General features: G+C 39.2%; 1 protein-coding gene across 2 annotated transcripts in view; it reads right to left on the minus strand.

Moving 5' to 3' along the window:
• The window catches only part of PRKDC (protein kinase, DNA-activated, catalytic subunit), a 219,433-nt gene that overhangs the window by 194,708 nt on the left and 7,353 nt on the right, over nucleotides 1-17,372 (minus strand). For both annotated transcript variants that reach the window (XM_058698565.1, XM_058698566.1), the window contains 6 exons: nucleotides 12,422-12,477; nucleotides 12,311-12,341; nucleotides 11,656-11,813; nucleotides 6,953-7,099; nucleotides 4,993-5,157; nucleotides 4,380-4,548 (listed from right to left, as the gene is read on the minus strand). In XM_058698565.1, the coding sequence (XP_058554548.1) occupies nucleotides 4,380-4,548; nucleotides 4,993-5,157; nucleotides 6,953-7,099; nucleotides 11,656-11,813; nucleotides 12,311-12,341; nucleotides 12,422-12,477 (726 nt within the window). The remainder of the gene's footprint in view (nucleotides 1-4,379; nucleotides 4,549-4,992; nucleotides 5,158-6,952; nucleotides 7,100-11,655; nucleotides 11,814-12,310; nucleotides 12,342-12,421; nucleotides 12,478-17,372) is intronic.

Here is a 17,372-nt window from a genome sequence, read left to right on the forward strand (position 1 = left end):
ACTACAAGCATAAATCATACAGATATCACAATGACTCTAAATCCGTATAATAACACTGAATGTAAATGGATTAAATGCACGAACCAAAAGACATAGGGTATCAGAATGGATACAAAAACAAGACCCATCTATTTGCTGTCTACAAGAGACTCATTTTAGATCTGAGGACACGTTTAGATTGAGAGTGAGGGGATGGAGAACTATTTATCATGCTACTGGAAGCCAAAAGAAAGCTGGAGTAGCCATACTCATATCAGACAAACTAGACTTTTTTTTTTTTTTTTGAACATTTATTTATTTTTGAGACAGGGAGAGACAGCATGAATGGGGGAGGGTGAGAGAGAGAGGGAGACACAGAATTTGAAACAGGCTCCAGGCTCTGAGCAGTCAGCACAGAGCCTGATGCGGGGCTTGAACTCACAGACCGCGAGATCATGACCTGAGCCGAAGTCAGATGCTTAACCGACTGAGCCACCCAGGCGCCCCCAAACTAGACTTTAAATTAAAGGCTGTAACAAGAGATGAAGAAGGGCATTATATAATAATTACAGGGTCTATCCACCAGGAAGAGCTAACAATTATAAATGTCTATGCGCCGAATACCGGAGCCCCCAAATATATAAAACAATTACTCATAAACATAAGCAACCTTATTGATAAGAATGTGGTAATTGCAGGGGACTTTAACACTCCACTTACAGAAATGGATAGATCATCTAGACACATGGTCAATAAAGAAACAAGGGCCCTGAATGATACATTGGATCAGACGGACTTGACAGATATATTTAGAACTCTGCATCCCAAAGCAACAGAATATACTTTCTTCTCGAGTGCACATGGAACATTCTCCAAGATAGATCATATACTGGGTCACAAAACAGCCCTTCATAAGTATACAAGAATTGAAATTATACCATGCATACTTTCAGACCACAATGCTATGAAGCTTGAAATCAACCACAGGAAAAAGTCTGGAAAACCTCCAAAAGCATGGAGGTTAAAGAACACCCTACTAAAGAATGAGTGGGTCAACCAGGCAATTAGAGAAGAAATTAAAAAATACATGGAAACAAACAAAAATGAAAATACAACAATCCAAACGCTTTGGGATGCAGCGAAGGCAGTCCTGAGAGGAAAATACATCGCAATCCAGGCCTATCTCAAGAAACAAGAAAAATCCCAAATACAAAATCTAACAGCACACCTAAAAGAAAGAGAAACAGAACAGCAAAGGCAGCCTAAACCCAGCAGAAGAAGAGAAATAATAAAGATCAGAGCAGAAATAAACAATATAGAATCTATAAAAACTGTAGAGCAGATCAACGAAACCAAGAGTTGGTTTTTTGAAAAAATTAACAAAATTGACAAACCTCTAGCCAGGGTTCTCAAAAAGAAAAGGGAGATGACCCAAATAGATAAAATCATGAATGAAAATGGAATTATTTCAACCAATCCCTCAGAGATACAAACAATTATCAGGGAATACTATGAAAAATTATATGCCAACAAACTGGACAACCTGGAAGAAATGGACAAATTCCTAAACACCCACAGTCTTCCAAAACTCAATCAGGAGGAAATAGAAAGCTTGAACAGACCCATAACCAGCGAAGAAATTGAATCAGTTATCAAAAATCTCCCAACAAATAAGAGCCCAGGACCAGATGGCTTCCCAGGGGAGTTCTACCAGATGTTTAAAGGAGAGATAATACCTATCCTTCTCAAGCTATTCCAAGAAATAGAAAGGGAAGGAAAACTTCCAGACTCATTCTATGAAGCCAGTATTACTTTGATTCCCAAACCAGACAGAGACCCAGTAAAAAAAGAGAACTACAGGCCAATATCCCCGATGAATATGGATGCAGAAATTCTCAATAAGATACTAGCAAATCGAATGCAACAGCATATAAAAAGAATTCTTCACCATGATCAAGTGGGATTCATTCCTGGGCTGCAGGGCTGGTTCAACATTCGCAAATCAATCAACGTGATACATCACATCAATAAAAGAAAAGATAAGAACCATATGATCCTGTCAATCGATGCAGAAAAAGCCTTTAACAAAATCCAGCACCTTTCTTAATAAAAACCCTTGAGGAAGTCGGGATAGAAGGAACATACTTAAACATCATCAAAGCCATTTACGAAAAGCCCACAGCTAACATCATCCTCAATGGGGAAAAACTGAGAGCTTTTTCCCTGAGATCAGGAACATGACACGGATGCCCACTCTCACCTCTGTTGTTTAACATAGTGTTGGAAGTTCTAGCATCAGCAATCAGACAACAAAAGGAAATCAAAGGCATCAAAATTGGCAAAGATGAAATCAAGCTTTCGCTTTTTGCAGATGACATGATATTCTACATGGAAAATCCGACAGACTCCACCAAAAGTCTGCTAGAACTGATACATGAATTCAGCAAAGTTGCAGGATACAAAATCAATGTACAGAAATCAGTTGCATTCTTGTACACTAACAATGAAGCAACAGAAAGACAAAGAAACTGATCCCATTCACAATGGCACCAAGAAGCATAAATACCTAGGAATAAATCTAACCAATATGTAAAAGATCTGTATGCTGAAAACTATAGAAAGCTTATGAAGATAATTGAAGAAGATATAAAGAAATGCAAAGACATTCCCTGCTCATAGATTGGAAGAATAAATATTGCCAAAATGTCAATACTACCCAAAGCTATCTACATATTCAATGCAATCCCAATCAAAATTGCACCAGCATTCTTCTCGAAACTAGAACAAGCAATCCTAAAATTCATATGGAACCACAAAAGGCCCCGAATAGCCAAAGTAATTTTGAAGAAGAAGACCAAAGCAGGAGGCATCACAATCCCAGACTTTAGCCTCTACTACAAAGCTGTAATCATCAAGACAGCATGATATTGGCACAAAAACAGACACATAGACCAATGGAATAGAATAGATACCCCAGAACTAGACCCACAAACGTATGGCCAACTCATCTTTGACAAAGCAGGAAAGAACATCCAATGGAAAAAAGACAGTCTCTTAACAAATGGTGCTGGGAGAACTGGACAGCAACATGCAGAAGGTTGAAACTAGACCACTTTCTCACACCATTCACAAAAATAAACTCAAAATGGATAAAGGACCTGAATGTGAGACAGGAAACCATCAAAACCCTAGAGGAGAAAGCAGGAAAAGACCTCTCTGACCTCAGCCGTAGCAATCTCTTACTCGACACATCCCCAAAGGCAAGGGAATTAAAAGCAAAAATGAATTACTGGGACCTTATGAAGATAAAAAGCTTCTGCACAGCAAAGGAAACAACCAACAAAACTAAAAGGCAACCAACGGAATGGGAAAAGATATTTGCAAATGACATATCGGACAAAGGGCTAGTATCCAAAATCTATAAAGAGCTCACCCAACTCCACACCCGAAAAACAAATAACCCAGTGAAGAAATGGGCAGAAAACATGAATAGACACTTCTCTAAAGAAGACATCCGGATGGCCAACAGGCCCATGAACAGATGCTCACGTCGCTCCTCATCAGGGAAATACAAATCAAAACCACACTCAGATATCACCTCACGCCAGAGTGGCCAAAATGAACAAATCAGGAGACTATAGATGCTGGCGAGGATGTGGAAAAACGGGAACCCTCTTGCACTGTTGGTGGGAATGCAAATTGGTGCAGCCACTCTGGAAAGCAGTGTGGAGGTTCCTCAGAAAATTAAAAATAGACCTACCCTATGACCCAGCAATAGCACTGCTAGGAATTTACCCAAGGGATACAGGAGTACTGAGGCATAGGGGCACTTGTACCCCAATGTTTATAGCAGCACTCTCAACAATAGCCAAATTATGGAAAGAGCCTAAATGTCCATCAACGGATGAATGGATAAAGAAATTGTGGTTTACATACACAATGGAGTACTACATGGCAATGAGAAAGAACGAAATATGGCCCTTTGTAGCAACGTGGATGGAACTGGAGTGTGTGATGCTAAGTGAAATAAGCCATACAGAGAAAGACAGATACCATATGTTTTCACTCTTATGTGGATCCTGAGAAACTTAACTGAAACCCATGGAGGAGGGGAAGGAAAGAAAAAAAGAGGTTAGAGTGGGAGAGAGCCAAAGCATAAGAGACTGTTAAAAACTGAGAACAAACTGAGGGTTGATGGGGGATGGGAGGGACGGGAGGGTGGGTGATGGGTATTGAGGAGGGCACCTTTTGGGATGAGCACTGGGTGTTGTATGGAAACCAATATGACAATAAATTTCATATATTGAAAAATAAAAAGATACAAAAGATATCTACATCAAACAACATGCTAGGTATTCATCATTCATCATCATAAAAACAAGGGTGAGTTCCAAACTCACCCACAGTACTGATGCAATTCCAGAGAACTGGTCCTTTCCCCACCAAGGCTAGGAAAACTTTTACTATGGCTTTACAACACACTGACTGCATTTTCGGACTATATTGTGGGAAACTGTCTATCTGTGCCACAATGAGATGTTCCAGAACTGGAGTATACACCTCAGGAACCTAGCAGAAATGGAGAGCAAACTAAAAGTTAGAGAAGGAAATAAATAAATATAGGAATGATATAAATATCTAAAATAATTACAACTCAAGTAGACACATATTAGATAAATGAAAAACCTGGCTTATACCTAATCTACTAATAAGCTTAACACTGTGACTGCCTAAAAAAATCAAGAGTAAAACTGTCTGATACTTACGGTGCAAACTACCCCAAGCAGCAATCTTAATCTTTTTATAAAAATGGAACAAATAACAAATAAGTTTTCCTGCTTTGGATAACAAAAAGTCAAGCTTCATGACAATAATTAACACAAAATACTAATTAAAAATGTCTTGATCACAACAGTGCCTATACTGAATGCATACAATTCCTATGACACCGTCGAATTATCTGAAGAACTGAGATTAATTAAAATAGTGCTCAGTTTAATTAATTTCACTTACTGTATCAAGGTAAAGCAAAACACTTCCAACAGACTGGAGGAAACTTGGCATGTGGTAAATGTGGTCATCAACAGTGTCTGTCTGGGTGAGGAACAGCTGTTTGCACCGCTGAATGAGCTCTACATACATGAAGTCAACATCTTTTGCATTTATAACCTTGCAAGGCTTTCAGAAAGGTAAACAAATGTCTATCAATCTCGTCAATGTCAAAATAATAAGATTTAAAGTATCATGTTAAGCCATGTGATTATAAACTGAATATCAACAAACTTTTTAATGGAGATGAAACACAGTTATAAAATATATCTCATAAAGATGCTTTTAAAAATAATCTGTTGGGGCGCCTGGGTGGCGCAGTCGGTTAAGCGTCCGACTTCAGCCAGGTCACGATCTCACGGTCCGTGAGTTCGAGCCCCGCGTCAGGCTTTGGGCTGATGGCTCAGAGCCTGGAGCCTGTTTCCGATTCTGTGTCTCCCTCTCTCTCTGTCCCTCCCCCGTTCATGCTCTGTCTCTCTGTCCCAAAAATAAATAAACGTTGAAAAAAAAAAAAATTAAAAAAAAAATAATCTGTTACTCTAAATATTTATTTATACACAAAACATCTATTGATTGTCGACTATCCTAGATATTGCTTAGATGGCAGCTACCAAAGACCAGTAAGATGTGGTCTCTGCACCGTGAGGCTGGTCACCTAGAAGGGGAGACTGAGAAGTAAACACAAAGCTGGAATTCACTACTACACCGTGCTGCACACTACATCCGGAGCCACCTGTGTCACTCACACATCTGATAATGCTACTATCGAGCTTCAGATTTTTCAAAGGCTTCTTTGGACTTCAGATCTAATCTAGCTTCCCTGAGGATCTGACTAGTTCATCTTTGTAGACTCCCTCTCCCTTCATTCTTGACTATCACGCTCCAGCTACACTGTGAACATATCTAACCACAGTGAACAAGTTGAAGTTGGTCAGACCACAGTGTATAAAGTTGAAAATTCCATGTTCTTGGCGTACCTGGGTGGCTCAGTCGGGATTGAGCACCTAACTCTCGATTTCGGCTCAGGTCATGATCCCACAGTGGTGGGATCGAGCCCTGAGTCAGGCTCTGCACTGGGCATAGAGCCTGCTTAACATTCTCTCTCTTTCTCCCTCTTCCCCTGCCCTGCTCACGCATGTGCATGCATGCAAAACTCTCTCAAAAAAAAAAAAAAAAAAAAAAAAATTCCTTGTTTTCATTTACATCTGAGCCTCTTCACATACAGGTTCTTCTGCCCTAAATATATTTAAAGGGCCCAACAGAGACAAATGGAAATGAAGATTTAAACAAAGCAAGAGGAGGAAAGATGATTTGGAAGCAAGTGAGGAAATTATCAGAAATGGAATGAAGAGTAAGAGTAGAAAGCTGGGAAGAGGGACTCTCCTTCCCTGAAAAAGAGAGTAGACACTGATTGGGCAGATCTGTAGAAAGAGAAGTAGCAAGCCATTTTCTCTATAAAGTAGAAGTCATAGAGATCCACTAAGAGGGAAATAACTATAGTTACCATCAATATTCTTATATACACTCCTGTCATAAGAACCTTTCTAAAACACTGTGTAACAGCAATTAAAATTTTACTTCATAAATAACAGGCAGCATAGCGTAACTGAAAAAATGACTTCAATTTATATCATAGCTCTGTCAATTACTATGTCCTTTGACAAGTTACCTAATTCCTGTGGGTCTGTTTCCTCATCTGTAAAGTGGAATGATACTCCTAAAAGCTTATAGGAGAGTTATGAGAATTTGAGGTAATATGTGCACAAAATCCTAGTACATAGTTGGCACTGAAAAATCAAGTTAACAACAAAGCAAGTAACAATACTGTCACAAGTGTGAGATGCTGTTCAAAAACACAATAAATTCTATTCCTTTAAACACTCAAATGAAAATAAAAAGATCAGAGTAAATTAATGGGCCATACTCCTGCAAAAAGTCCATATCCACGAATTGCAATGGATAAATCCTTGCTGTTTGAATCCGTGTTCCTGATGATTCCATAGAATTGCTCCATAAAGTACTGCAGTTTATTCTTATGCATTTCTGCATCTTTTGCCACCATAAAAGAAATCTGCAACGGCATAATATTTACTTTTTAGGAATATTTAACAGCAAAACAAAAGAATAAGAATCTATACAAACGTAAAAAGGGTAGATTGTTGAACTAGATATTATCAATATGTTGTTGTAATTCTACACAATTGCTTTTACTGACAAAGAACTACTGCTCTAATCTGCTTAGTCTGCATCAAGTTCAGAAAAGACACTCTCTTAAACAAGGCTTTATTATACAGGATACATTTTTCCTACAGAAAGGGACTGAAGATGATCAGGCAAATGTAGAAAGCCATATGCACAAAAACAAGGTTTTGCATTTAGGTCTCCCAATGTAGCAGGAGGCCTAGTTAGACCTCATGTGTAACTCACAGTGTGTTACACTGTGTTACACATGTGTAACTCACCTTTCAAAAAAAATAAGCTATACACTGAAGCTTGAATTGGGTGAGGCAAGGGGAAAAAGTACTCTGAGAAGCAAGTAGATCTCTATCTACCAAGGGACAGTAACCTAAATGCAAGAACACAGGTATTCAAGAAAGCATTCCTAATTTCAACACAAAGACTGTCCAAGAACAGAGAGAATCTAGATAATTATCAGAAGCAGAAAACAGGTATCCACACTTCCATTGCCAAACTACCAACACACACCCCAATCCCACACAAAACCATTTATTTTAGAAGAATGGGATATCACATATACTGCCTCAGAATTTCCTTCTTCACGCACATCAAGAACATGTTCCTCTGATCTCATGGTGTGGGAGTTCAAGCCCTGGATCAGGCTCTATGTGGACAGCTCAGAGCCTGGAGCCTACTTCCGATTCTGTGTCTCCCTTTCTCTCTGCCCCATCCCCCCACTCACGTTCTATCAAAAATAAACATTAAAAAAAAATTTTTTTTTAAAGAACATGTTCCTTCAAGAAGTAAACAAATACTTTTTCACTTTATGAATATATTTTAATGTTTTCACATTTATACACTATTTCTACAAAAGCAAAAATGAACTATTGAGACTTCATCAAGATAAAAAGCTTCTGCACCGTAAAGAATCAACAAAACTAAAAGGCAGCCGATGGAATGGGAGAAGATATTTACCACTGGCATATCTGATACAGGCCGAGTATCCAAAATCTATGAAGAACTTATCAAATTCAACATCCAAAACACAATCCAGTAAAAAATGGGTAGAAGACATAGACTTTTTTCCAATGACATCTAGATGGCTAACAGATACATGAAAAGATGCTCCACATCACTCATCATCAGGGAAATACAAATCAAAACCACAATGAGATACCACCTCACACCTGTCAGAATGGCTAATATTAACAACACAGGAAACAACAGATGTTAGAAAGGATGTTGAGAAAGGGGAAACCTCTTACACCATGGATGGGAATGAAAACTGGTACAGCCATTCTGGAAAACAGTATGGAGGCTCTTCAAAAAGTTAAAAATAGAACCTTACAATCCAGCAATTGCACTACCAGGTATTGGCCAAAAGTTACAAAAATACAGATTCAGAGGGGTACATGCACCCCGACGGTTACAGCAGCACTATCAACAATAGCCGAACTACGGAAAAAGTCCAAATGTCCACCAACTGACGAATAAAGAAGATGTGGTGTATATATACTGTGGAATATTACTCAGTCATCAAAAAGAATGAAATCTTGCCATTTGCAACACCATGGATGAAGTTAGAGTATCTTATGCTACGCAAAATAAGTGAGAAAAACAAATAGCATATGATTTCACTCATGTGGACAATTTGAGAAACAAAACCTATGAACATATGGGAAAGGAAAAAAAAAAAGATTAAAAAAAATAGGGAAGCAAACCATAAGAGACTCAACCATAAAGAACAAACTGAGGGTTGATGGAGGGAGGTGGATGGGGGAGGGGCTAAGGAGGTCACTTGTGATGAGTACTGGGTGTTACACATAAGTGATGCATCACTGAACTCTACTCCTGAAACCATCATTACACCATATATTAACTAATTAGAATTTAAATAAAAAATTTTTTTAAACTTTCTAATTTATTATTATGCTTTCAGCAAACATCCTTTTTATACATTATTATCCAATTATTTTCTGATACAGTAGCAAAAAGTTGCAAATAATTATCCAACAGTAGAGGATAAACGGAACTCTAACTTAAATACAATTATATATATCAACTATGTTGCCATTATAAGTTAATCATGTAGATTTCAGTGTGCTATCAGGGAAACACACACAACATAGCAGAAAACCTTAAGGTCACAGAAATTATGAATATTCCTTTTGGTCAAGATATCTCTCTTCTTTTATCCCCATACCTTCTCCCTGGGAAGAAGGGGAATGAAAGGAGGTTAAGGGAGAAGAAAGAGAAGGAGACAGTGAGGGACAGAGAAAGGGAGGGGAAGGTTTAGAAGCAGTGCCACTGAAATCGTGATTTTTTTCTTAACGGTAGGATTTCAGGATATTTTAAATGTTGTTTGTACTCTTCTACATTTTTTTATACTTATATGCTACTATCTTATAATGTTTTTCATAAAAAATTTACATAAAGCTATTGAAAAATTTCTTTCCCTCAGAAGTAATGTTTAAATTAAAAAATGTAGGGGCACCTGGGTGGCTCAGTTGGTCAAGCACCCAACTTTGGCTCAGGTCATGATCTAACAGTTCATGAGTTCAAACCCCGCATCAGGCTCTGTGTTGACAGCTCAGAGCCTGGAGCCTGCTTCAACAACTTCTCCTTCTCTCTCTACCCCTCCCCTGCTCACACTCTATCTCTGTCTCTCTGCCTCTCTCTCTCTCCCCCTAAAAAAAAAATTGAATAAACATTAAAAATAATTTTTTTAATAAAAAAAATGGAAAACTGGTAAACTGGATGTAAACTTTAAAACATTTGCTCTTTCAAAGATGCTAAGAAAATGAAAAGCCAAGCCACAGAAATTATTTGCAATACTTTTAGAAAAGGACTTGTACCAAATGATGTAGAGAACTCTTACAACTCATTTATAAAAAGACATACAATCTAATTTTAAAATGAGCGAAATAATCTGAGTATCTCATAAGATATGAATGGCTGCAATCCCTATCAAAATAACACCAGCATTCTTCCGGCAATCAAAAAGAATGAAATCTTGCCATTTGCAACTACGTGGATGGAACTAGAGGGTATTATGCTAAGTGAAATTAGTGAAAGATAAATATCATAATGACTTCACTCATATGAGGAATTTAAGATACAAAACAGACAAACAGAAGAGAAAGGAAGCAAAAATAATATAAAAACAGGGAGGGGGACAAAACATAAAAGACCCTTAAATATAGAGAACAAACAGAGGGTAGCTGGAGGGGTTGTAGGAGGGGAGATGGGCTAAATGGGTAAGGGGCTTAAGGAATCTACTCCTGAAATCATTGTTGCACTATATGCTAACTAACTTGGATGTGTATTAAAAAAATTTAAAAATTAAAAAAAAAAGAATGGCTAGTAACTACAGGAAAAAAAAGATCATTATCAACAGTCACCATAGAAACTCAAATTTGTAACCACAGTAAGGCAATATCATACACCCATGAGAAGTGCTAAAATTGAAAAGACCACCAAAACCCTGTGTTGATTAGGATATGGGCTGACAGGAACTCCCACGCATTGCTGCTGGGAATATAAAATGGCGCAACCAGTTTGAAAAGAGTTTAGCAGTTTCTTACTGTTTCATATATACCTCCCACAAGACCCAGCAATCTTGCTTCTAGGTTTTCACTCAAGAGAAGTGAAAGCGTATGTCCACAAAAACACTTGGTCACAAATGTTCTTAACTGTTTTATTTAAAAGGACCCCAAAATGGAAACAACCAGAGTGTCTGTAAACAGACTGTTATATCCCTACAACAGGATACTGTCTGTGCCACATTTCAGGTAGGTCTTCATGGACTAGCTTGCAAATTTAACTACCATTTACAACATTGCTCCAAACAAAACTTTTGGTGAATCTTCAGAGTTTTCCATCACAACCCACCCAAGCAGTCTAAATCTGTAACACCTGGCCTGAAGAGCAGGTATTTCTAGACACCTCTGGATGCTGAGAGCCATAGCACATTCTCCCTAGCCAACATGTTTCCAAATTTGCAGGCTCAATTCTACAATCACATCCTATCTAGACAGAAAATACATAAGGGCAAATGGACTCTCCTTGTTCTGGAAGTAATGTGAAACAAACACAAACATCTTAACGTTGACAGCTGGCCCTCACCTCTAAGGAAATATGTTTTCTCACCCCAACCTGACTCAGAGGATCCGTGACCTTCCAGTCCTTCTTCCTTCTACCTCCTCTTTGCCACTTTTATGTCCATTAGACCTCCCAGTCTTCGCTCTGAGGCTGTGATCAGATCTGGTATCTTCCTATCTCTCAGTCCTGCTGCCACCCATGCAGCTGATTAATAACCAGGCTTTTTTATTTAAATACTACAGGAGCTAAAAAATAACCTGTATTCATTTTTCAAATGTGCATGCACAAGATTGGAATTTAATTTTTTGCATGGAAGAAAATATTTTTAAACAAAAGTTGAATTAATACCTGTTTCAGAAAAGATTCCAGAGCTGAATGTGCAGCTTTTTTTATTTCACCATTCGTATGGCTACACCATTTTGACAATACTTCAAATACAGAAATGTAGTTGTCCAGGAGACAGGTGCTAAACTGAGATGCATGCAGGGTAAACAAGCATAAGCCAGCTGCAATTGCAAAAACCATTATATTTAAAAAAAGAACAACAAAGGCAGAACAAAAAAACTAAGAAAGCTTCAGGTATATGTCAAAACTAAAACTGTTCATGAAGATCCACTATCTTTATAATAACCTACAGATCCTAATCAGAGTTCTAATGCTGCCAACGTCCATTTGAATCAACAGGCCAATGACCCCCCCCCCCCCCGCCCGCCCCCAAATAAAGTTCAGAAGTAGGATCAGGGTTTATTTAGATAAAGTCAGAACCAAACAATCTGGATCCTCTGAAAGGTGTTCTAAAGCAATTTTTTTTTAATCATGTAATCTAAGTGTGACCATCTAACTGGAGTTTGTGTGCTAAAAACAAAGCACCAAAAGCCTCCCTGTAAGTAACTGCATGTGAAACATCACATACTTACTTTCACGCACAGTTTAAGCAAAAGTTTACTCAAGACGTTAACTTAATAATCTCTAATATTCCACGTTATTAATTACACAATCTTACCTAACGGTACAGCATATCTCTTCAGATCAATCTATTAAAAAAAAAATTACCATCAATGTTTAACAATCACAAGTCTCAGTTATGGAAGAATTGGAGTAATATTAATCCTACCTGAGGACGGATTGCCTTTAATGTAAAATCAAAAATCTCCCTTGAAGTCTGGGGATCTGGGTAAAAACAGAAAGAAGCCTGTTACAAATCCCAACAGCATCATCTGACAAACCTGCAAACACTTTACAACCAACAGTTTTGTTTCAGACAGCCTGAATTAAGGAATCGTGTCTGCTATCATTCATTGCAGCTGGTGAGCTGTAAGCTACGGCTGCAACAGTTATTACTGCAGTGAAGTATGAAGAAAATGTGGACTCACGACACGGGTTTCAATTCCAACTCATCACTTACAAGCTCTGTTAGGTAATCTCTCAGAGCCTCAGTTTTCTTATCTATAAAAAGGGACACTGTATAGCTTCTCTGAGAGTTGTATGGAGGATTACATAAGGCCACACACATGATCATCGTCCCAGTACTCCCAGGCATTCATTCAGCACGTTGTATACATTACAAATATGAATAAATATGATCTTTGACCTTAGCAAACTTATCACCTAAAAGAGACAACAAAACAGGTGCCCAAGTATAACCCAAAGCTCTTATCCTGACCTGATGGACGTCACAATTATTTAACTGTCTCCCACCAGTATTCACCGCAGCTGTCCAGATACCATGCTTTTCTCATCACTAAGTTCTCTGCCTTTGTAACAGTGACTTGCAAACCAGAGACGCTCAAAAAGTGTTTGCTTTGATGGACAGGACTGATACATTTGAAAACAGAGCCCAACTGTGACAGAAAATAGACGGAGAAGGGGTCAGAGAGGGTTTAAGAGGACAGAAACATTATATCTGTAGGATAATGCCAGAAAAGTGATATTTAAAAAGTTCCTTTGGAATTCAGTACATGGAGAGATTTCTTCTGGGTGTGAGGATTCAAGACAGGGTTTACAGACAAGGCAGCACTTGAGCTGGGCCTAAAAGAATGGAAACTCATGGGAAAAAAGGTCATTCTAATAGAAAGTAACCGTGTAAACAGAGGTGTGCAGATTCAAGATCCCAGGCACTTGTCAGCGCACAGTTGGTGTAGAATGCATAGACTCAGGTGAACACAGTGAGGCCCAGGGATGGAAGGGCCTAAGCTCTAAGGAGTGGGAATGGACACCACCTCCAGGCTCTGCCTCCCACAGTCCACTCTCCTGTGTCCACCTCTGCTTTTTTTTTTTTTAAGTTTATTTATTTATTTTGAGAAGGAGCAACCGAGTACAGAAGAAGGGCAGAGAGAGAGGGAGACACAGAATCCCAAGCAAGCTCCACGCCGTTAGCGCAGTTTCCGACTCGGGGCTTGAACTCACAAACCGTTGAGATATGACCTGAGCAGGTATCAAGAGTCGGACACTCAACTGACTGAGCCACGCAAGTGCCCCTCCATCTCTGCTTTCTAGCAGACCACTCCCTCTACAAGCATGCTCTTGCATTTATGTTTTTGTTGTAGTCAAATATATGTAACAGTACTTACCATGTTAACTATGTGTAAGTGTACCATTCAGGGGCATTAAATACATTCACATTGTTGTGTACTCACCACCATTATCTACACCCAAAATGTTTTCATCATCCCCTACAGAAAGGATGTACCTGTTAGAGGCTGACTCCCCTGCCCCCCAGCCCCTGGTAACCTCAATTCTACTTTATGAACGTCCCTGTCCCTGCTACCTCATACGGTATTTATACCTTTGTGACTGGCTTACCTCACCTAATGTAATGTCAAGTTCACATGCTGTAGTATGGGATAGTATTTCCTTTTTTTTTTTTAATTTTTTTATACATTTAATTATTTTTGAAAGACAGAGTGCGAGTGGGGGAGGGGCAGAAAGAGAGGGAGACACAGAATCCGAAGCAGGCTCCAGGCTCTGAGCTGTCAGCACAGAGCCCGACGCGGGGCTCAAACCCACAAACCGTGAGATCATGACCTGAGCCAAAGTCGGACACTCAGCCAACTGAGCCACCCAGGAGCCCCAATTTCCTTTTTTTAAAGGCTGACTGATATTCTGTTGTGTGCATATGCCACATTTGTTTATCCATTCATGTGCTGATGAACACGTGTTGTTTCTCCCTTTTCTGCTAGAATGGAAGTGTCTAAACTCTGGCATCTATTTCTAAAAACCCTCTCTTACCACCATGTCTCCCATCAGCTGTACCACATTTCTTTGGTCTCTGTTAAGATTTCACTAAAGGGTTTTCTGCAGATAGCCTCCACTTCCTCCCTTCCATTCCAACCTTGTCTTTACCCTATTAACCCTCACACTGCTCTGTCTGGCCTGTCCTGACACTCAACTGAAGCTGCCCTTGTTGAGCTGGGTCCATTCTGCAGCTCTTAGCATTCAGACTCCTCCCAGGGCAAGGCACCTTACATCTGTGACCTGCACCCACTCCCTAGGTGATCTGGCCCACACTCACAGCCTCACATATTACCTCTAAGCTGAAGACTTCCAAATTTATATATCGGTGTCTAATTTCTCCTACAAGATTCAGTCTTACATTTACAACTGCACACTTAACATCTGAGATGTGCCATAACATGTCACACATGTCCCAAACAAGCCAGATTTTTGCCTGAAACCCATCCTCTCCCATCCCGCCCAGTTTAGTCACCACTGCAGCGACTTCAGTTGCTCACAGCTACACTCAAGAGCAAAGTCTGTTAATCCTACACTAAAACAAATCTCACATACAATGGCAGCAGTCAAGTAGACCTTTCTAAAACACCAACTAGCTCATACCTATTCACTAGAGAGAAAACATGGCTTCCCATTCCATCTGGAATGAAATTCCAGCTCAGGAGGCCTCATCCACTGACCTTACGTCCTGTGCCATCTTTCCCCCAGGCACTCTTTGTGTGCCACTGAGCTACAGACACGCCAACTCTCTTGAACCCCTCTGACCACTGTGCGCTGGCCAGACTGGAGGCCTGGTTACCTGCTGGTCCCTCTGCCTGGAATGCTCTTTCGAGCTCTTTCCCAGCTGGCTGCTTGCCACAGTTTAGCTTGGCCTTAGACCTTAGCTTCTGGTTGTCTCCTCAGAAAGAACCAGCAAGCTGGGTACATCTTTCACCCTTTCCACACTCTGATATTCCTATTCATTGTACCCAACCTGTTTGCATGATTAAACCCTGAAATCTGTAATAGCTTTTCAGCTGTTTAAGGTCTGTTTCCTCTACTTGACTGAGCTAATGATGGAAGGAACCTGGTAATTCTGATCACTACATCCAACACATCTAATTCATTACTCTTTAGATAGAAGGCACCCAGGAAACACATACTGTATGAATGAAAACATTAGTATTAGCATTTAGTGCCTGAAGTCACATGATCATGGCATGACAGAAAAACTATAAATTACAGCCTCAGACCAAGGCTTAAATCACAGTGTTGCCACTTATTGGTTATATACTCTATTGCTGCTGCAACAAACTATCACAGAGTGGCTTTAAAAATACAAATTGGTTACTGTACAGTTCTGTAGATGAGAAATCTGAAACGGGTCTCACTGAGGTAAAATCAGGGTGTCAGCCTCCTTTCTAGAGGCTTCAGGGGTTCAGAATGAGGACATCTTTGGGAGCCATTACTCTGTTATTGCATCAGTTGTGTTACTCTGGGCGAGTAACCTGTCTTAGTTCTAGCTTCCTAATTTAGAAAACAGAATATGACTGTCTATCTTAGAGACTTATTACCGGAATTTTCCTTGCAACTATTCTAGCATGTGGTAAATGAGCAATAAGCACTGTTATTTTTCTTAACCTGCATGTGTTCACTGAATATCAGTCAATATACCAATCAAGTACAAAGACAATTCAGCAACATTACCTGCCAGTATCAAGTGGCAAAAACAAACATATAACCTGATAAGTTGAAAATACCTCATAAGGGGCACCTGGGTGGCTTAGGGCATGATCTTGCAGTCCGTGGGTTCGAGCCCCGCATCAGGCTCTGTGCTGACAGCTCAGAGCCTAGCACCTGCTTCAGATTCTGTGTCCCCCTCTCTCTCTTCCCCGGCCCCACTCATGCCTGTCTCTCTCCATCTCTCAAAGATGAATAAACGTTAAAAAAAAATTAAAAAATACCTCACAGGAAGTGCTATAATAGGAGAATATAGAAAAACATAGAGGAATATTCTATAGAGAATATAGAAGCCAGAGGAAGTGACTCATCTCAGGGGCATCATAAGGGCTTCAAATGGGTGACTTGTGAGCAAGAACCTGATGAATGGGAAGCTGGCAACAGAATATGGGACAGAAAAGCGAGAAAATAAAGGAAGAGAAATATCATAGAGCTACTACAACATCCCTGGTAAGAAGCAAGAAAGGAGTGAGTAAAAATATTACATTAAAACATGAAATTGCTGTTTTTGTAGATCAAAACTCATTAGATACTGAAATATAAAAATATTGGAGACAACCAGAATTTCATGTTCCAACCTAATAAAAGCAACTCACAGGAGATAGAAGAATTTGGTAATTGTTCTTAGCGTTAAAAGTTTCATTTGCTTTTTAAAAAGAAATGAATTTCGTAGTGCATATAATGCTATCCAAGATAGATTACCCTCCAAACCTTTCATGTTGATACTACAAGGAAACATTATCGATAGCTATAAAGAAAAATATATTAAACAGACTTTAAAATTGATAAGGAAGTATCTGCATCCCAAGAATTACAAAATGCTGATGGAAGAAATCAAAGACCTAAATAAATGGAGAGAGAAATTATGTTCATGGATTGGAAAATTCAACATAGCAAAGATGTCAATTCTCTCCAGATTAATATACAGATTGAATGTAATGACCATCAAAATCCAAGCAAATCCAATCCACACACTTATTCCAGAATTTACATGGAAAAGCACAGCACTTAAAATACTAAAATGATTTTGAAAAAGAAGACTAAAACGGAAAGACTTTACATTAAGGCTTACTATAGAGTTACAGTCAAAAAGACAGCGTGGGGGCACCTCGGTG

Source organism: Neofelis nebulosa, chromosome 14 (assembly GCF_028018385.1).
Source record: "Neofelis nebulosa isolate mNeoNeb1 chromosome 14, mNeoNeb1.pri, whole genome shotgun sequence".
Lineage (NCBI taxonomy): Eukaryota > Metazoa > Chordata > Mammalia > Carnivora > Felidae > Neofelis > Neofelis nebulosa.